Source organism: Rattus rattus, chromosome 2 (genome assembly GCF_011064425.1).
Source record: "Rattus rattus isolate New Zealand chromosome 2, Rrattus_CSIRO_v1, whole genome shotgun sequence".
Taxonomy (NCBI): Eukaryota; Metazoa; Chordata; class Mammalia; order Rodentia; family Muridae; genus Rattus; species Rattus rattus.
This window is the reverse complement of record NC_046155.1, coordinates 182,906,538-182,925,985: the sequence shown is the minus strand read 5'-3', so window position 1 is coordinate 182,925,985 and position 19,448 is coordinate 182,906,538. Positions and strand designations below refer to the sequence as shown.

At 34.4% G+C, this 19,448-nt stretch overlaps 1 protein-coding gene across 1 annotated transcript; it reads right to left on the bottom strand.

Annotated features, from left to right (window-relative positions):
• Window positions 1-2,900: 2,900 nt before the first annotated feature.
• Window positions 2,901-17,291, bottom strand: LOC116894607 (vomeronasal type-2 receptor 116-like). The gene is made up of 6 exons (XM_032896324.1): window positions 17,068-17,291; window positions 10,344-10,650; window positions 9,165-9,971; window positions 7,907-8,122; window positions 5,769-5,892; window positions 2,901-3,823 (listed from the first exon to the last, which is right to left on the bottom strand). The coding sequence occupies exons 1-6, from the start codon at window positions 17,289-17,291 to the stop codon at window positions 2,901-2,903; spliced, it is 2,601 nt and encodes an 866-aa protein (XP_032752215.1).
• Window positions 17,292-19,448: the final 2,157 nt, after the last annotated feature.

The window sequence follows — 19,448 nt, the reverse complement described above, 5'->3', positions numbered from 1 at the left end:
CCTTCTTCTTGAGCTTCCTGTGGTCTGTGGATTGCATTGTGGGTAATTCCAACTTTTGGGATAATATCCACATATCAATGAGGGCATACCAAGTGCTTTTCTGTGATTGGGTTACCTCACTCAGGATGATATTTTCTAGTTCATTCCATTTGCCTATAAATTTCATGAAGTCATGGTTTTTGATAGCTGAGTAGTACTCAATTATGTAGATGTACCACATTTTTGAATCCATTCCTCTGTTGAAGGGCATCTGGGTTCGTTCTAGATGCTGGCTATTATAAATAAGGCTGCTATGAACATAGTGGAGCATGTGTCTATGTTGTATGTTGGAGCATCTTTTGGGTATATGCCCAGGAGTGTTATAGCAGGGTCATCAGGTAGTGGACTATCCAAATTTCTGAGGAATCTCCAGACTGATTTCCAGAGTAGTTGTACCAGTTTGCAATCCCACCAGCAATGGAGGAGTGTTCCTCATTCTCCAAGCCCTTGCCAGCATCTACTGTCACCTGGGTTTTTTATCTTAGCCATTCTGACTGGTGTGAGGTGGAATCTGAGGGTTGTTTTGATTTGCATTTCCCTGATGACTAAGGATGTACAAACAAACTCAAAGATAAGAACCACATGATCATTTCATTAGATGCTGAGAAAGCATTTGACGAAACTCAACACCTCTTCATGATAAAAATCCTGGAAAGATCAGGAATTCAAGGCCCATATCTAATATACAGCAATCCAGGCTAACATCAAACTAAATGGAGAGAAATTTGAAGCAATACCACTGAAATCAGGGACTAGACAAGGCTGTCTGTGCTCTCCCTACTTATTCAATATAGTATTCGAAGTCCTAGTCAGAGCAATCAACAATGAAAGGAGGTCAAAGGGATACAAATTGGAAGGGAAGAAGTCAAAATATCACTATTTGCAGATGATATGATAGTATACTTAAGTGACCCCAAAAGTTCCGCCAGAGAACTACTTAGCCTGATAAACAACTTCAGCAACATGTCAGAGTATAAAATTAACTCAAGCCAATCAGTAGCCTTCCTTTATTCAAAGGATAAACAGGCTGAGAAAGAAATTAGGAAAATGACACCCTTCACAATAGTCCTGAATAATGTAAAATGTCTTGGTGTGACTTTAACCAAGCAAGTGAAAGATCTGTATGACAAGAACTTCAAGTCTCTGAAGAAAGAAGTTGAAGAAGATCTCAGAAGATGGAAAGATCTCCCATGCTCATTGATTGGCAGGATTAATACAGTAAAAATGACCATTTTGCCAAAAGCAATCTACAGATACAATTCAATCCCCATTAAAATTCGTGCTCAATTCTTTACAGAGGTAGAAAGGGCAACTTGCAAATTCATTTGGAATAACAAAAAACCCAGGATAGTAAAAAACATACTCAACAATAAAAAAACTTCGGGGGAATCACCATCCCTGACCTCAAGCAGTATTACAGAGCAGTAGTCATAAAAGCTGTATGGTATTGGTACAAAGATATATCAGTGGAGCAGAATTGAAGACCCAGAAATGAACCCACACACCTATGGTCACTTGATCTTTGACAAAATAGCTAAGACCATCCAATGGAAGAAAGATAGCATTTTCAACAAATGGTGCTAGTTCAACTAGAGGTCAGCATGTAGAAGAATGCAAATAAATCCATTCTTATCACTCTCTACAAAGCTTAACTTAAAGTGGATCAAGGTCCTCCACATCAAACCAGATACACTCAAACTCATAGAAGAAAAAGTAGGGTTGAGTTTTGAACACATGGGCACTGGAGAAAATTTCCTGAACAAAACACCTAAGGCTTATGCTCTAAGATCAAGAAACCACAAATGGGACCTCATAAAACTGCAAAGCTTCTGTAAGTCAAAGGACACTGTCATTATAATAAAACTTGCAACCAACAGATTGGGAAAAGATCTTTACCAATCCTACAACAGATAGAGGCTAATATTCAAAATATAGAAAGAACTCAAAAAGTTAGACTCCAGAGAGTCAAATAAACCTATTAACAACTGGGATACAGAGCTAAACAAAACATTCTAAGCTGAGGATATTGAATGGCCAAAAGGCACCTAAGGAAATGTTCAACATCCTTAAAATACAATTCTGAACAATTCTATATGCTAACTTCAATTTAAAATTGCCATATAATGGTTTGATAAAATGTTGTCAAACTAAAAGTTTTCATTGACGTATAAAAGTATGAATTTTTTCTTTGTAAAGAAATAAATGAGATAAATGCATAGTAAATTAGTGAACTGCATTGAGAAATTCAAAAGCATATTGATATACATATACAAATGTTTCTATTGAAACTTGAAAAAAAAAAGAAAAACAAAACTAAAATCCGTATTTATTGATCTTGAACTTTCCTTGCAGAAGAATAAAGAGGAAAATAAAGTTGTATCAGAATCCACTTTCAAACTTATTAAGAGGTATTTAAATATACAGATATAGAGAGAATAAACTTAGATTTCATAATAATTATATCTATAATAAGAAAATTAAACATTTTATATAAAAGGCTGATATAAAATATTCAAACATAGACCCCAACAGCATAGGATACATCATTAATCTGTAAACTTCAGACACAAGGTTAATCATGACTCCATGAATTAAACGTCATTGTGATCTAAACACTTATTTGAAGGACGAACAAGGTTATCTGATTAATCACTGTAATATAAAAACACTATAACATTTAGTTCAAACGTGAAAATATTGAAGGGGCCAATGTTAAGTTTCTTTAAGACAGTTAGTGAAAAGAGAATAGTCATGACTGAAATCCCTTATTGTGTCTATATAATTGATAATTTGAATAATATAAAAGTGGCTTATATCTTTCTGTAATGGATATTTTGAAGTGTCCTTATACAAGTTTATTGTTAAAGAGGTTTATTTCTTCTTGAATATGCTGTGTTCCTAATATGATGAAGTGAGTTCTGGTCTGGTCTTAACAAAATAATATAGCACTTAGGGGCAAAGATAAAGCCTAAGATTCCTGCACTGGAAGCTAAGATAGAGGAGACTTGCATAGCTACCATGACCTTCCCCTTGGTGCTGTGGTAGACAGGTAGGAATGTAACCCAGACACAGAGAAACACCTGCATACTAAATGACAAGAGTTTTGATTCATTGAAAGTATCTGGAAGATTCCTGGAGAAGAAGGCCATGACACAACTTCCAAGTGCCAAAAAGCAGAGGTATCCCAGGATGCAATGAAAGACAACATCTGAACCCTTGTTGCATACAATAAGGATGTGATCATGTTCTGAATATGGATCTTGGTCAAGGAAGGGAGGAGAGGTTCCCAGGTAGATTCCACAAAGCACAATTTGGATCAGGGTACAGATGGGAATTACGTAGTTTGGGGCCCTAGATACCATTAACCACCTTGTTATTTTCCCTGGAGTAGTGACCTTAAAAGCCATAACAACAGTAATAACTTTGGCTAAGACAGTAGAGAGAGCCACAGTGAACACAATTCCAAATGTGGTCTGCTGCATGAGGCAGGTTGTTGTGTTGGGATGACCAATGAAGAGTAAGGAACAAAGAAAACAGACAACAAGTGTCATGAGCAGGATGTAACTGAGAGTCCGATTATTGGCCTTGACAATTGGAGTGTCTCTGTATTTCACAAAGACTCCAAGAACTGCAAGTGTTAAGGCAGAGAAGCAAAGGGCTATGGTAATAAGGACCATGCCCAGATGGTCATTATATTCAAGAAAGCTCATAGATTTCTGCAGACAGTTGTTCTTCTCTGTATTTGGAAAATGAGTTTCTGGACACTTCACACACTGATCAACATCTGATAAGATATGAAGACAATTTAAAGACAATGAAGTCACTGCACAGTTACTCCCTTTTATACTAAAACATTTATGACTACTTACAAACCTTACTGTTGCCTAAATCATCTTCCTTTGCTTCTACAGAGCAAATAAACAAATGCCTTCAAGTGAATAATTAATAATTCATATAGTTTATCTTCATTTTATTACTTTAGTATTTAAACATGGTATAATGTGTTTGTATCCAATCCAGCATCTATTCTGTCTCTGTAACTTCTTCCTTACAGATGCACATTTATCCTTCCAAACTTTATATGGTCTCTCTCCTTCTTATATTTACTATTTAATACATAGTTAATTGACTTAGTGTAGATAGTATGTTTGTAGATGTAGGACAACTCCAGAAGCAAGCTAACCTCTTAAGGAATGCAAACCTAAAGACAAATGACTATCTTGTCTACATAGCCTACAACTACCAATATCACATCATATGGCCAATCTTCTTTATTGTGATATTACTAATAAAAATAGACAAATTCTTTTGTCTTTTGCATTCTGTGCTCTCTCTGTTTTTGATACTGTTACTGTGTTTTGAAAATCACTATATGACAAAATTCTATTGCATGAATATACATGGCACTGATATCAAAAATCATAAATTGTTTATTCAACTGTACATGTGGATTCCTCACAAAAGAGATAGTCATTGGATGTTTATTTCTCATAATATCTGAATATCATCTTCAATTTCAAAAGAAGACTGAATTTTAAAGAGAGAAAAACTGACTATATGGGAGAATATGCAGGGAGGAAAGAAAAGGGGTAAATGATGTAATTGCGTTATAATATTAAAAATGTTAAAACACCTGTGAATTTTTAGTTTTGAAATGCTTAACACTGATGTATTTGTCTCTTTTCTGAGCAACATATTATTGTAAAGTATATTTCTTAAGCAAGATCATGAAGTATTTAGTTGTAGTGAGTGAGGTAATCTTCTATCTGCTCAGAAAATGAATTCATGTTCATACAAAAAATGTGCATACATAGTATATATCAAAGTAGATTCCTAGAAAATTAGAAAAATTTCAAAAGTCATAGACAACAAATATGTACAAGGGATGGATGCTCTCCTGACAGCAGGGTATTTGCACATACAAAATCACTGTAGGAGTCACATATATACAATACCCATAATTGTTCAAACTAAGTTGAATCCAAAGAGAAACGATGAACATGGGCACAAAGTTCTTCAAATGTTGAGAAGCGATTTGTATATAATTGTTTCAGAGAGAGAAAGACCCAATGTTCTTTAAGAATTGCCACTATGATAGGATGAATATCTTTGATAGCAGACTGTACACAACCTAAAAATATTTTGTCAAATTGGACTCTCTAAGTTTAAAATATAAGGAGAGAACATGTAAAATTAGAGGGTCAGGTATATCTGAGAAGATTTGAGGAGGAACTATGATCACTATCCATTTTATGTACTCACATAGAACTAATGAAATATTGTTTAAAAGAATTTCCAAAATTATATAACTATAGATTCAACGTTATTCACACACACATACACACACACTGGAAATGCAACCTTTAATCACCTGTGATAAAAAATATTGTGAAGGGAAGATGTGTGCAATTGATAAATTATTCTAAGACTCCTAGAAATATGTTCCCACATTAATGTCTGTGGTAAAATGAAATGTGTAAATAGTGGTATATGAGGAAGTACTCTATTATAGTAATTAATATCAGAGAACCAACAATGATGTCATCTATGAATGCCAAGACATTAAAAAAAAGTTACTATAAAGGAAAATAAAATATGGAATAATATTTAAATTTCTAAATAAATGATGTTTTTTTATACTTTTCTCCAAATGTTTTTCAATTACTTGGATATTACAGATCACATTGAGAAGTGGAACAGTTTTCTGTTTGACCTCTGTATTTATTTACCTGTTTCATTGGAAATTTCATTGTCTAGGCAAGGAATGCAGTCATAGCAACATACAGCCCTACCCTTTTGAGTAGCCTTTCTGAATCCTGGCCAGCAGCTGGTATAGCATGCAGACTGAGGAATCTAAAAATAAAAAGATGTTTTATTATACACAGAGTTTTATGAAAAGCTGTAGTAGTCTGCCTTTGAACGTTAAGCAATTTATTTGCAATGTATATAGCAATGAATTTGACAATATAGGTCATTAATTGTTCCGTGTGTTCAAAGCTTAGTCAGAAATTCATCACTAAGTTGGATAGTTTGGAATAAGTAGGAAATAGGGCCAAGTATTCAGAAGTTAGATAATTTGAAAATATGAACAATACTGGTATGTAGGAATGTCAGACAGATCATGTCTCTGTACTCTCTGGTTACACAGTTGATATTTCAATTTCAGCATGATAATGCATCAAGATGGTAAGCTGAACAGGGTTGAGAATCATCATGGTAAGAATGTTTTGGACATTTGTTAGAGGGATTTTATGAAAAAAAAATCTGAGGTAGGAAAAGACCTTCTGAAATACCCTTGAACTCATTTACAAAGGAAAGAAAAAAGAATTTCTGAATAGATCACCAATGGCCCAGGCACAATGGTAAAGTTAATGGGACTTCATGAAACTGAAAAGTTTTTGTAAAGCAAAGGACACCACCAATCAGACAAAGTAGCAGACTATAGATTGGGAAACTTTTATTCCAACACTGTATCTGATAGAGGACTAGGTCTTGTACCCAAAATGTATAAAAAACTCAAGCAACTTGGTATCACAAAGACAAATAATCTAATTTAAAATGGGGTATGGATTTAATCAGAGAATTTTCAATAGAGGAAACTCATATGGTTGAGAAAAACAAGAAAATGTTCAACCTCCTTAGGTATCAAGGGAATGAAAATCAAAAAACTTTCTACATTTCATGTTTCACACATCAAAATACCCAAGATTAATAACACATGTGACAGTTCAGGTTGCCAAAGATGAGGAATAAGGAGAAGTCTCATCTATTGCTTGTAGGAAAACAAACTTTAATCCACCATGGGAAAGAGTATGGCATTTCCTCAGAAGATTGGTAACCAATCTACAAAAGATCTTTCTATACCAATCTTGGCCGTATACCCAAAGGATTTTAAATCCTACCTCAAGGGTAATTGATTAACCATGTTCATTGCCTCTCAATTCATTAGAGCCAGAAATCAAAGGTAAACAAGATGTGCCAAAAGAGGGGTTGGGGATTTAGCTCAGTGGTAGAGCGCTTGCCTAGGGAGCGCAAGGCCCTGGGTTCGATCCCCAGCTCCGGAAAAAGAAGAACCAAAAAAAAAATGTGCCAAAAGAGAGTGGATTTTTAAAGAAAATGTGATAAATTTACACAAGTTTATTCATGTGTTAAAATGGCATCAGGAAATTTGTGGGCAAGTGGATGGAACTAGAAAAATATCATTCTGGGTGTGAATATGGAAGTTTCATATTATTAGACTTTACTGGAGGAAATATGGCACTTGAAATGGGCTTTGAAAGATTTTTAACTGTCAACCCATTTCTACTTTGCTGTAAATATTTTCTATTTTTGTATCAAAATGTGGTCTCTAAGCTTCCTTCTCCTGATTTGTATGTGCTGCTTGGTGCCAAACTTCCTTGCATTGATGGATTATGTTATATTGAATCTAACATTGAAAATATTTTTTTCTGTACAAATCTCTAATGTATATAATGTTGGGTCATGCTGCTTTATTTCAGCAAACAAAAGTAACTATTACTGAGGGATTTCTACATCATGATAGTTCATAGGTATTTAGGGGAATAAAATTTATTGTCTCTATTTAAAGCCAGGTGGTACCTAGTTCAGTAAATCTAAGCGGCACAGGGATGTACATTTGAAACACATTGGGGCAAAAAAAAGATTATTAGACTTAGGGAATCAGGGAATTCTTTGCATTGTCATTATTCCTGACTATAATTTTATAGTGCATAGAAGAAGTGTAATTACTCTTTATTGGTAGTTTTATAGTGATAGGTTTCGTTGAGCAACCTAGAATGATCATATCAAAAATCAACAATTTTTTAATAAAAGTAAGCTCAAAGCATTAAGACAAGATGCAATTCACCTGTGTAAATTTTGTTGGCCATTGTATCATATGCTCAGATAAAGACAATTGTTCACCCTGGGGAGCATTCAGAGAAAAGGTTCCTACTTTCACCTTTAGTCTAAGACCCTTTGGAAAGTTCCAGAAATTGAGAATATCATATTCTTCAATGAACCTCCATTTCCACTCTAAACTCATATGGTCTCCTTCATGAATCTTCCTCAGGAAATGGTGAAGCTGAAAGATAAATGCACTTTTATCAACACATGAACAGGTGGAAGGATATAACTTTTGGTGGAAAGTATATTATTATTTTTAATGTCTGATATAAAATGCAACCTTATTGTAGCTATCATGAGGTTAGGCAATCTCCCCTTTGTGAGTGGGAAAGAATTCTGTCACCTCCTAGAAAAAGTTTGAACCAATGTCGAGTAAACAATAGCCATTTATTTTCAGAATATATTTATAGGTTCAGCGTATAACATGAAGGCAGGGTTCTTTTAAAATATTAAAAATTAAATTTTAGAGAATAATGTACATACATAAACGCTAATGAAGGATGATGTTGTGAAACTTAATGATGAGCTTCTTATTTCTAATGTGAGAAATATGAAAATTCTGTTTTACTATAACTATTAGGATGAGATTGTTTTGGAGGTATTAATGACACAGTCTTGATAGTGAGTGTACTGGATAGTTTCATGGCAATTTGACACAAGATAGGGTTATCTGAAAAGGAGGGACATTAACTGTAACAATTCATCCATAGGCTCTGTCTGTAAGCTAGTTTCTTAATTACTGTTGTCAAGGGTGAAACAGCTTATTTTGTGAATGACCAGCCCAGGGTTGGTAGTATATGAGAGAACATGGTAGTATAGAAACAAGGAAGCTGCACCCCTCCACAGATTCCATATAAATTCCTGCCTATATATTCCTATCTTGTTTGAGTTGATGGAGTGAATTCCTTAATGAGGAGCACTGATGTGAAAGCATAAGCCAAATAAAAACTTGACTCTCGACCTTGATTTTGAACCATTTTTTTTTTAAATCACAGCAGTGATGGAGTGAAATCTTAATGAATATTTTAGGTCCTTGCTGCCACTCTTACTACAATCACAAGGGCACAAACAAATAGATCTGAATTGATCACTAGAGGATGAAAATAAATTTGTACTAGCTTTTTAAATTCACTGAACTTTACAATACCTAGTTTGAAAGATTTGTCAAACCTTCAAAATGTCACAATGCCATTATTACAATACAGTGGAAGAGATTTTACCTGCCAAGGAAAGAAGACCATTTTTTCCCCTTTTAAATGTGATTGCATTTGACATTGTTGAAGACTCATCTCCTGAAGAGTGTGGGCAACAGCATACACAGAAGTGTATATGTTATAACTCTCTTCACTCATGCTCATGTCAATAATGGTTGTAGGAAACAATTCCAAGGAAGCATTTGGCTGACAGTTCTCCAAAAGTTGACAATCAATTTTAGAAAATGAGCAGTTGAAAAGTGCATACCACAACTTAGGAAGATAAGGGTCTTCTGGGTATTTGTAAGGATTTACCTTTCGGATAAAATTAGAGAACTCAAAACTCTCTTTGTGATGGTGTGAAAAAATGAGACTCCCGTGGAATGAGTCTAACAGAAAATAATCAGCTTGCTTTGTACTATCCCATTGTGAGTTCATGATCCAAACTTTCCATGTTATTAATTGTTGTCCTAGATTGTCCATTAAACCTTGGAGAGAATCAATGTCTCCATAAATAATAAAAACATTGGCCAATGATTCCTGGATCTTTTTTAAATTTTTCCAGAAATTATAGGAAAATGAAGTCCAGGTGACTGGGATCATTTCTACAAGAGCTAGACATATTTTACTCCTATCCATTTCGTCTCTCAAGTGTGAGAGTATATGAGTCCCTTTGTGGTCATCTATGAGAAGCAGGCCAACCCAGGACCAATTGAAATGAAACATCAGAGAAACCATGGCAAGTGACAGAGTTGTGTCATTGGGAGCCATCTGGTAGAGAGAGGAAAACTGACCTCTGTCACTTAAGATAGGATCTGAAGGCCCAAAGGTAAGCTGAAGAGAAAATAGAATTGGAACTTATAGGAAGAATACTTGTATCAAATACAATCTCAGTCCCGAAGCATAAGATGAGAATGGTTGCGATTAATGTGATTTCATTCTGAATTAAAATATTAGTCTCTATTACTGATATTTCTGGAAAATTACAGAAAATTCTTCCAGGATCGATCCCCTTCCTGTTTACTCCACCCTCATCTTCTAGTCCAAACCAAAACAAAAAAAAAAAAAAAAAAAAAAGTGGATCGATCACCTATTGCCTGAGTAATTAGCTTACATAATTCAGGCATAGTTTAAGTGTGTCTTTTTTTACAACTGCAGAAACCTGAAATGTCCACAAGGCATATCTAGAGCTTTTTTTTCCCACACAGTAATCTCCCTCACCTGTGGGAATTTGTACAGTTGCAGCAGTGTCCCAATCTGGGCAGATGTTGCCCATGATGTACCTGTAAGTGCAGCAGCTGACATTCTATTCATTCTACAATTGTAGTTAGGCATGAAGTTTCTCTGCCCTGTGAGCCAAATCAAAGTACTCATAAGAGTGTTCTTTTCAGTGTATGGAACATTATAAACATGAAATCCCAGGGATATGTTGGATAGAAGATGGGGATTCTTATTGATCTCCTCAATGGCAAATACCAAGGCCAGAACAAATTGGTAATTATTAAACTTATACCTGCACAGATGACATAAAAACACATGGGAACAAGATATAAATTGAAAACATTTGGAGATATAATATAATAAATTTTATGTTTCAATGATCAATGTCTTTCTTTCTGTAAAATCGATATTTTACTGATCCCAAGCATACTTGAAATAGAATATATTTCCCCATTAAGAATATTTAATATCCAGTAGAAATGATAATTGTTGTTAAAATCTGTTGTTTTAAAATAAAAAAAGTAAAAAAATGTATGTTTTTTTACTTCTCTAGGTCTGCACCACAGTGCCCCAAGATGCCTACTAGATATCTTGGTGGAAACATCCCAACTCCGCAGTGGCCCAGTGTCTTCTGCCGCCTCACACTCTGCTACACTCAAATCGTCACATAAAAGAACACACAACACAATAATTTTTGACCCAATTGGTAAGATATAATTGCCCACCTAAACATACAAAGCCCAGTACCATCCATCCCTTAAGAACATTAGTAAAGACCTGTAAAGGTACAGCGTGGAATCTTAACGTCACCTGCCATATTGTCCTGCCATGGCTTCTCTCTCTCCCTCTCCTCTCCTCCTTTCCATTCCAGTCTCCTCCTCTCCCTTCAAACTTCTCTCTCCTGTCTCCTCCAATAATAGGCATCCTTCTACCCTGTACCTGCCCTTCACCTGTATTTTACAAATTCAATGGGGAGAAGTGTCTGGTGAAGTCATTTGATTCCTGAGTTTGTGACTAGGCAGCTGTCCTTGGGGCAGTGGAATTAGCATCAAAATACAGATAACTCCAGGGCAAACCACAACAAAAATCCCCTAAAACGTTTATTGTCCATCTAACATTAAAAATTATACCTATAAATCAAGGAAAAAGTTCTTACAATATATCAGATCATGGATCTTTTAACCTTTGCACTTATGAAAACCCTGGATTTCTTATTGTGCTACTGCATTTTCCAAGACAGTGTGTTAGAAAATAAACAGGAGCTAAATTTATCCCATGTTTGGTACTGGGTGTCATTTCACTGTTTTTATCTTACTGTCTGTTTTTACAATGTAATATAAGTCTGTGTCTCTGTGTGTGTGTGTGTGTGCATGCACATTGATGCTTATGCAAAATATTTTAACATATGTTAACAAGTTTAATTAAAGACCAATTTTAGGGTCTGTCCTAGCTTTCCACATTTTTAGCACAGATGTTTTACCTTGGGAATTTTTGTTGGATTTTTAAAGTTTCATAAAATGGTTTCTATATAATCTCCATCTCCTCCAGTATATCCAAATTCCAGCATCCTGCTTTCCCTACCACCCAAGTTTGAACCTTATTTTTTATAATTCACCAAGCCAATTTATGCTTCTCATATATTTATTGATGTGTGCTTTTGCATTTGAGTATGGATTGGCTGTAAAAGAAAACATACGTACTAAAACAAATATGAAATAACTATTCTACTTTTAGGTATTATGAGTTGAAAATAGATCCTTTGTTGTGGGTAATACTTCATGTCCACCTCCTGTCTGAATGACAGTTCTTAGTCAAGCTTAAGATTCCATAAGGTTTGTAAATGATATTATAGGCTATATGAATTTTTCTGTGCAACTGCCTTGTTCTGTCTGAAAGACATTATTTCTTTATACACGTCCAGTATTTGTGTCTCTTACATTCCTTCAGCCCCACTTTTTGCAACTAACTTGAGAGGGAAGACTGCAATATAGGTATTGTATTTAGAGCTGAGAATTCCAGAGCCTCTTATTTTCTGTACCACGACCAGTTATAGGTCTTTGTGAAAGCCACCATCTACTGCAAATAGTAGTTTCTCTAATGAGGGCTGAGGTGAACATTAATCTATGGTTATAATAATAAATGAAGGTGTTAGATATCAATATGTTTTTTTATTAACTTGAATATTTCTTTATATACATTTTGAGTGTTATTCCCTTTCCCAGTTTCCAGGCCAACATCCCCTTCCCTCCCCCCCTTCCTTATGGGTGTTCCCCTCCCCACCCTACCCCCATTGCCGCCCTCCCCCCGACAGTCTAGTTCACTGGGGGTTCATTCTTAGCAGGACCCAGGGCTTTCCCTTCCACTGGTGCTCTTACTAGGATATTCATTGCTACCTATGAGGTCAGAGTCCAGGGTCAGTCCATGTATAGTCTTTAGGTAGTGGCTTAGTCCCTGGAAGCTCTGGTGGCTTGGCATTGTTGTACATATAGGGTCTCGAGCCCCTTCAAGCTCTTCCAGTTCTTTCTCTGATTCCTTCAACGGGGGTCCTATTCTCAGTTATGTTTTTTTAAAGCAGAAGAATATTAGTAGATTCTTTGGTAGTTTCTATGACCTCTTTAACAAAAGGTTCTTGCCCCACCAGTAGTGTCATATATGGTGTTCATATGGATGAACAGGTTTTAATTCTAAACATAAAGTGTTTGGTTAATATTCTGATGTTCAGTAAACTTATGAAAGGGTGGACATGTCTAACCAGGTTACTCACAATTACAGCTATGAAGGTTCACAGTTAGGTAATATTTATCATTCTTATCTTATAGCATTATGCATAGCACTTTCTGGTACTAAGAAAGCTAGCCAGTTAGGATGCTTTCTCAGATTACTATAACTTAACATTTGCAAGTACTCAGTCTGAGTACTTGGTGACTTTGGAAATAGGATCTTCCACTCAAGATTATGTTTCCGATTTTAGACTATTAGTCTATAAATATGTATGTATAAACTGCAACAATAATATCTACTTTTCGTGACACTTCCAAGCAATGCCTTTATTTTAATTATCCAGTTCCATGTTTTCATGTTCTACTCGGCCCTCTCATCCACCACCTAAAATATGCCTTTCACCATTCTTCTCAATCAGTTTATTCTTTTCTACCACTGCTTCTTATCTCCCATCTTTTGAAATACACCAGCTCCCACAGTTGTCCATTTCCCTTAGAAATTTTTTGCTATTTAAGTATATACCAAATGAAATATAACTATCTGAATATAAAAACATACACAAATGAAAAAAAATATTACTTTTACAATAGTACATCCAGTTAACTTGCTCAGAATGATGGTTTCCAACTCTTATTTATTTGTTAATATTATACTCTCATTTTTATTAGCAGGCGAATAATATTCCATTCTAAAAATATATATTCCCTTCCTCTACATATGCCTGGCTATCTAGCAGGCAAATTTACAGGGCTTGTCTTGTGTCTGTCTCCCATCCTGTATGGAATCACTGGTTTACATGTATTCACTCAAGTTTCTGGAGAATTTTACTCTGGCCCTCATGCTTGTATCTGAAATCTATTCCATTCTGAACCATACCCTCATCTTTATAACCAATAATTAAGAAAATAATTTGCTCTCTGCAAAACTCCAAATCCCATGTATATAGAAGAATTTACTTCACATTAGAATAAAAGTGTTCTTTTCAAAAGAAATGTTTCATTAAGGTTATAAATTTTCTTTGATTTCAAAGCTATGTACACACTATCAGGATTTCACAGAAAGTATTATTATATTATGTTGTAGGAATCCATATGGAAGAATATAAATATGTCTATAAACGTATGAGAAAGAAGGACAGAAGGAAGGAAGGAAAGAAGGAAGGAAGGAAAGAAGGAAGGAAGGAAGGAAGGAAGGAAGGAAGGAAGGAAAGAAAGAAGGAAGAGGACATGTTGTAAAAGAGAAAACTGCCCATCTGGTAGAGTTTTAGTTATTCCAGATTCAGTAAAATTGACAAACAAGATTCACAACTAGTCCTCCATATCACTTTGGGAAAGACAGGAGAGATGGTTTGAGAGCAAGCAAAATGCATTGAAATCTGTAGCTGGGGTGATGGGTATCTTTGCTAATCCTCTTTTGGTCAGATGCTGAGATTTAGAGCTTTTGTACCATGATGTACATCTCCTTTAAACCCAGTGAACATTTTCTTCAACGTTAACAACAGAAAAAAATGTCTTTGTACCAAAAATCTTTGGAAACCAAAAACTAAGAACTACGTGACGTTAATCAGGATGTCTACATATGAATAATACATTTGAGAGATACATAAAAGACTAAAAAGATTAAAATAAGAAAAAATGAGAAGCAGTCAAAAAAGTTTTGTAAATACTTTCCAACACAACCAACTGTGTTCATGGAATTATTCCAATTACCTAAATGTTTGCCATGTGTGCAGTAAGTACGTGAGTTCACTCTCCAGTACCCAGTACCAATAAAAATACAAATATGTAGGATTGTTGGTGAATCTTGGTTGGCAGTTTTGCTGGATCTGAAATCAACTAAAACCCCAACAGATATGAAGTATTTTAGTGTTGTTTTTGTTTTTTTTTAGTGGGGGGGAGAATATCATTTGACATGAGAAGACTAAACATAAATCTAGGCAAAAGTTTCTGGTGACAGCCCACATAAAGGAATATGGAAGAAGGAAACTTTAATACTTTACATTAATGCATAATTATATTTACATTTTTGTTCCATATTTAATATGTGACCCGTGATGATTTTCTGGAAGAAAATTCCAAATAGAAAGCTAAACTACACAAATCCTAATACAACAAAAACATGACTTAATCCTACAGTATCTTTTGTACTCTTTGTCATTACAACAAATAAACTTATGCATATTAAAAGATGAGAAAAAGGCATTGAATAGGATGGTGAGATAGAACATTTACACATACACACAGAAGAATAGAACACTATATTGAAAACATTTACAGTACATACATTTAAATAAAATTTTAATCAAAAACATGGCAGAAATATTTTAATTTAGATGTATATATATGTATGTGTAAGTGCCACAACCAATAAAAATACTCTACTGAGGAATGTGTTGTATAGGAATCCATGTTAACCTTTTAGAATAAAAATGAAATTTATTTTTCATATAATTTTCTTTTCCAACTTTATGAAAAGTTAAATAATTCTTTGTGTCCATTGTCCTGTTGGACATAGCAGATAAGACAATCATTAAAAGTTCACATAACAGTAAGTACACCCATTGCAGACAGATGATTAATGCTGCAAAATTTAGAGTTCATAATGAGGCACAGTGGTACCTGAGCTGGTGATATGGGAGAGCACAAAAAAGAGACATAACAGAAAATTTTACACACTGTGCAGTTGGGGAATTTCACTTATCTTGCAATGTTTCAAAAACTAATAGACAGTAGAAAATAACTCTGTAAACATTTCCTAATATAATATGTTTCCTACTAAATAGAGAAAATGAAAGTTATTCCATCTTGGCAACAAATTTTGAATTTCTGTGGTGAGGATTTTTATGTCAATTACAAGTAAAATATGTTAAAACACTATCAACATTCAACGACCTTTGGCATCTGAACCCTTTGCATCAAAATTACATGACTTAGTTTACTACCTCACAAAAACCTCAGAGAAATGCAATAATTTCAGAATGACCACATATGGTCCACCTTCATGTGTGTGTTTCCATTTCTATATTTCCATCCATAAATACTCAGCATGGCTGTGATTATGCTTTATCATATATTAATATGAGAAAATGTATTCACTGTTCTAACTTTCTTCTCCTTCATATCCTTATTGTATTGATGTCTAATGCTGTGAGAATGTCTGCCTGGAATACAATACACCATATTTCCTTTAAAAAGAATATACAATGATTACATCCATTTAACTAAGCAATAAATTTTAAGCAGACTTGTCATATGCTGTCCCATAATCCTGAGGAACTCAGACATTTTAAAAGAAACATCTTTGTGTAGCAACCTCATTATTAAATGTGTATTAATAATGTATTCATAACGATGAAAGAAAACACAGTGGAACTGAGATACCTGGAGTCAACATATAAATATTGAGAAATTGTTGGAGAATGACAATTATTATTTGACAAACTTTTATGTGCAACTACCTGAGATAGGTGGAGGTGCTTTCGCAAATGGGAGATGTACCAAACTACTGATATTCTGATTCCTTCAAATCACCAGCATCTAACACTAGTAAGACATAGTGACTCTAAATCATGATACCAAGCATTCAGGAGTCAAAATGGTTTTTAGTGGGATCATTTGTTTTTAAAGAAAAATAACTCAACTTCCAGAATCTTCCTGAAAAAAAAGGATCACACTCTAATTGAATGTTTATAAATCTGAAGACCTATTATTGAAAGTATCTAATCAGTGTGGTGCTGTAGGCTGGCTAAGAGTAAATGATTTTAATTATAAAACATAATAATCAAAGTTAATAATATTAAAATCCTTATGTAACCCTTGTGAAAAGAAAATTCAGCAGGAAAATATCATTTAAGTAGATATTTCAGAGTGCAAGATAATAATTCTCATAATAAAATAAGGCAGGGAACAATCAAGTTTGATTCCATGCATGCCCTTTCTTACTTAAATTCTGAATTCTGAAAATTTGTAAATGGAAAAAAATCACTTACTTTAGGTAAAAGTCCTTGTAGTAGTTCACCACATTTCCATAAGCAATTTTGTTTGCAGTGTAAAAAGTATGAAGTGGAAAAAAAGCACCAATTACCACATCTCCTTCATAGTGAAAATTTTCTTTGAATCTAAAATAGCACTCAGAATATTGAAAGGCACACTCAAAAGTGGGAATCTGCATAGACCAAGGAATAAAAACACAGAACATCCTATTAACATACATGTCTGTCCAGCTGTAAGTTTTAGTCATGTACACCTTGCAGTGAACAGAAAATATATAGTCAGCTCACATTTTGTGAAAATGGGTGCTCCTAACTTTGTTGATGAATGCAACTGTCACACTAATCACCCTAAGTTCTTTCTGAATCCTCCTTGATGGCCACTGAGAATTCGGAAACATTTTCTTCCCTTAGGGTCTGCATCTGAGGCCCTGTATCGAAGTGGAAAACAGGCTAGAAATACATTTGTAGACCTTCTTCTCTTGCCACAGGCACCATGATTTCAGCAGAGAAAACAGAAAGCAATAGCTCAGGGATGAACTACTCCTGGAATGATTTAGCAAAAAAGTAAAGCGTAAATTTTATATGAAAACATCTGAAGATGATGGAGAAAATGATATGCTAGGCAAAAGGAAAGAGTGTACAGAAAGAGCTGTGATCAGTTTAGTCAATATAAGTGGGGCATTTTGCTTAATAAGAACCAGAGAGTATCAATTACATTCTTCCCTTTCCATTTTGGAGGAGTCTCAGTACATTCCTACTATGACATACATGTTTACATGCCACTATTATGTATCACCTACTCAAGAAATACATTACTCACTTTGGGTAAACAAATGTTCCTACTAAATTCAGTAATTTAAAATGAGATATTTAATTACAGTGAAGAAATCAGGTTTTTCGTTGACATTTTGAGCTTTGAGCTCATTAACTACCGATCTCCTTTTCCATCCTTAGAAAATCATTGCATAGATATGTTGTCATAATCTGCCTTATACCTATAACAGTGGGATTATATACTATTGATATTTTTATAAGTGATTAAGGTGTAAAACAATCCTTCTTCTTTTCTTATAAAACCTCCATCTCATTGATCCATCTCAATGCATTTTATAAAAATGATAATATTAGGAACAAGGCTTCATTTCTTAGTAGACTGAAGAAAGTTAGAACAGTGAATACATTTAGCATAAAACTGTAGCAATTCAAGGACACTCCAAGCAATAATAAACACCTTAAGAATGAATAGGAAAGTGGATTGAAGCAAATCCAGCAGAGGCAGCAAAAATAATACTATAATAAATATATATTTTTCAAATATAACATGCTCCTCTTTTATTCAGATGAATGATGCTTAAAGAATGAAAGTTCAATAACTACAACCTACACCAGTAACTACATCACTACACCTATGTGCTCTGAAAATATTCAAAGAAACCAGTTTCTCGAAAATCTGATTCAGTAAATCATCAGTCCAAGTTCATCCTGGGTCATGTAGAAATCTTATGTCTTAATTCAGATGTCACTCAGTGTTAGAGACTCTATGATGAGTCCTAAATAAGACTTATGTAAATCTTATTTATTGAGACACATTTAAATAAGTCTTTAACAAGAAACTTCTGCAAAGTGAGTCAAACAAGATTCTTTTATGCAGGATGATATAAAACTAAAATGTGTATGTGGTTGATTAATGTCCTGGCCAAAGAATAGAGCAAGCATTAAACACATTTTTATTTGAATTTCCAATATGTAATTTTCATGGTATGAAATGAATGGTTATAAACATAATCTGTGGATTACTGACTGAGGCAAAACAGTTTTTAAGAAAGATACAAAGTGCAAACCTGTTGTTAATTATTTGTTTTTAAGTACAAAAATAGAAGATTCAGGTAAATAACAGAGCATTTTTATGAGATTTATTTTTTAGCATCATCTGCAGAAATTAACTTGGATAATAACACTTAACCAGATATTTCACCTTAGTGGAAATGGAATATTTGAAAATGAGCCAAGTTGCCATGTGACTAAGCTGCTCACCATGAGCTAGATGTTATATGACCCAGCAATTCATATAGTACATGTGCACAGCAGAAATCCATTATTAAATGTTAGTGGTATTTGTATGATTGGACCTCAATATTTCCTGAAGGCACAAGTAAATTACATGAGGAAGTTGGCCAAAAACTTATGGTTTCTACTCCCCTTTAAAATTCCATCCTTTCCAAAGCATGACTTCTATCAATTGACTGAGGAAAAGAAGACTAAGGCTGGTTAAACTAATGGTTTTGTATTTTATGCAGGCACTACCCAGAAGTGGACAGATACACTGTTATAATCCAGTTCTTGGACAATCCTGAAAAACACTGGCAAAGGGAAATCTT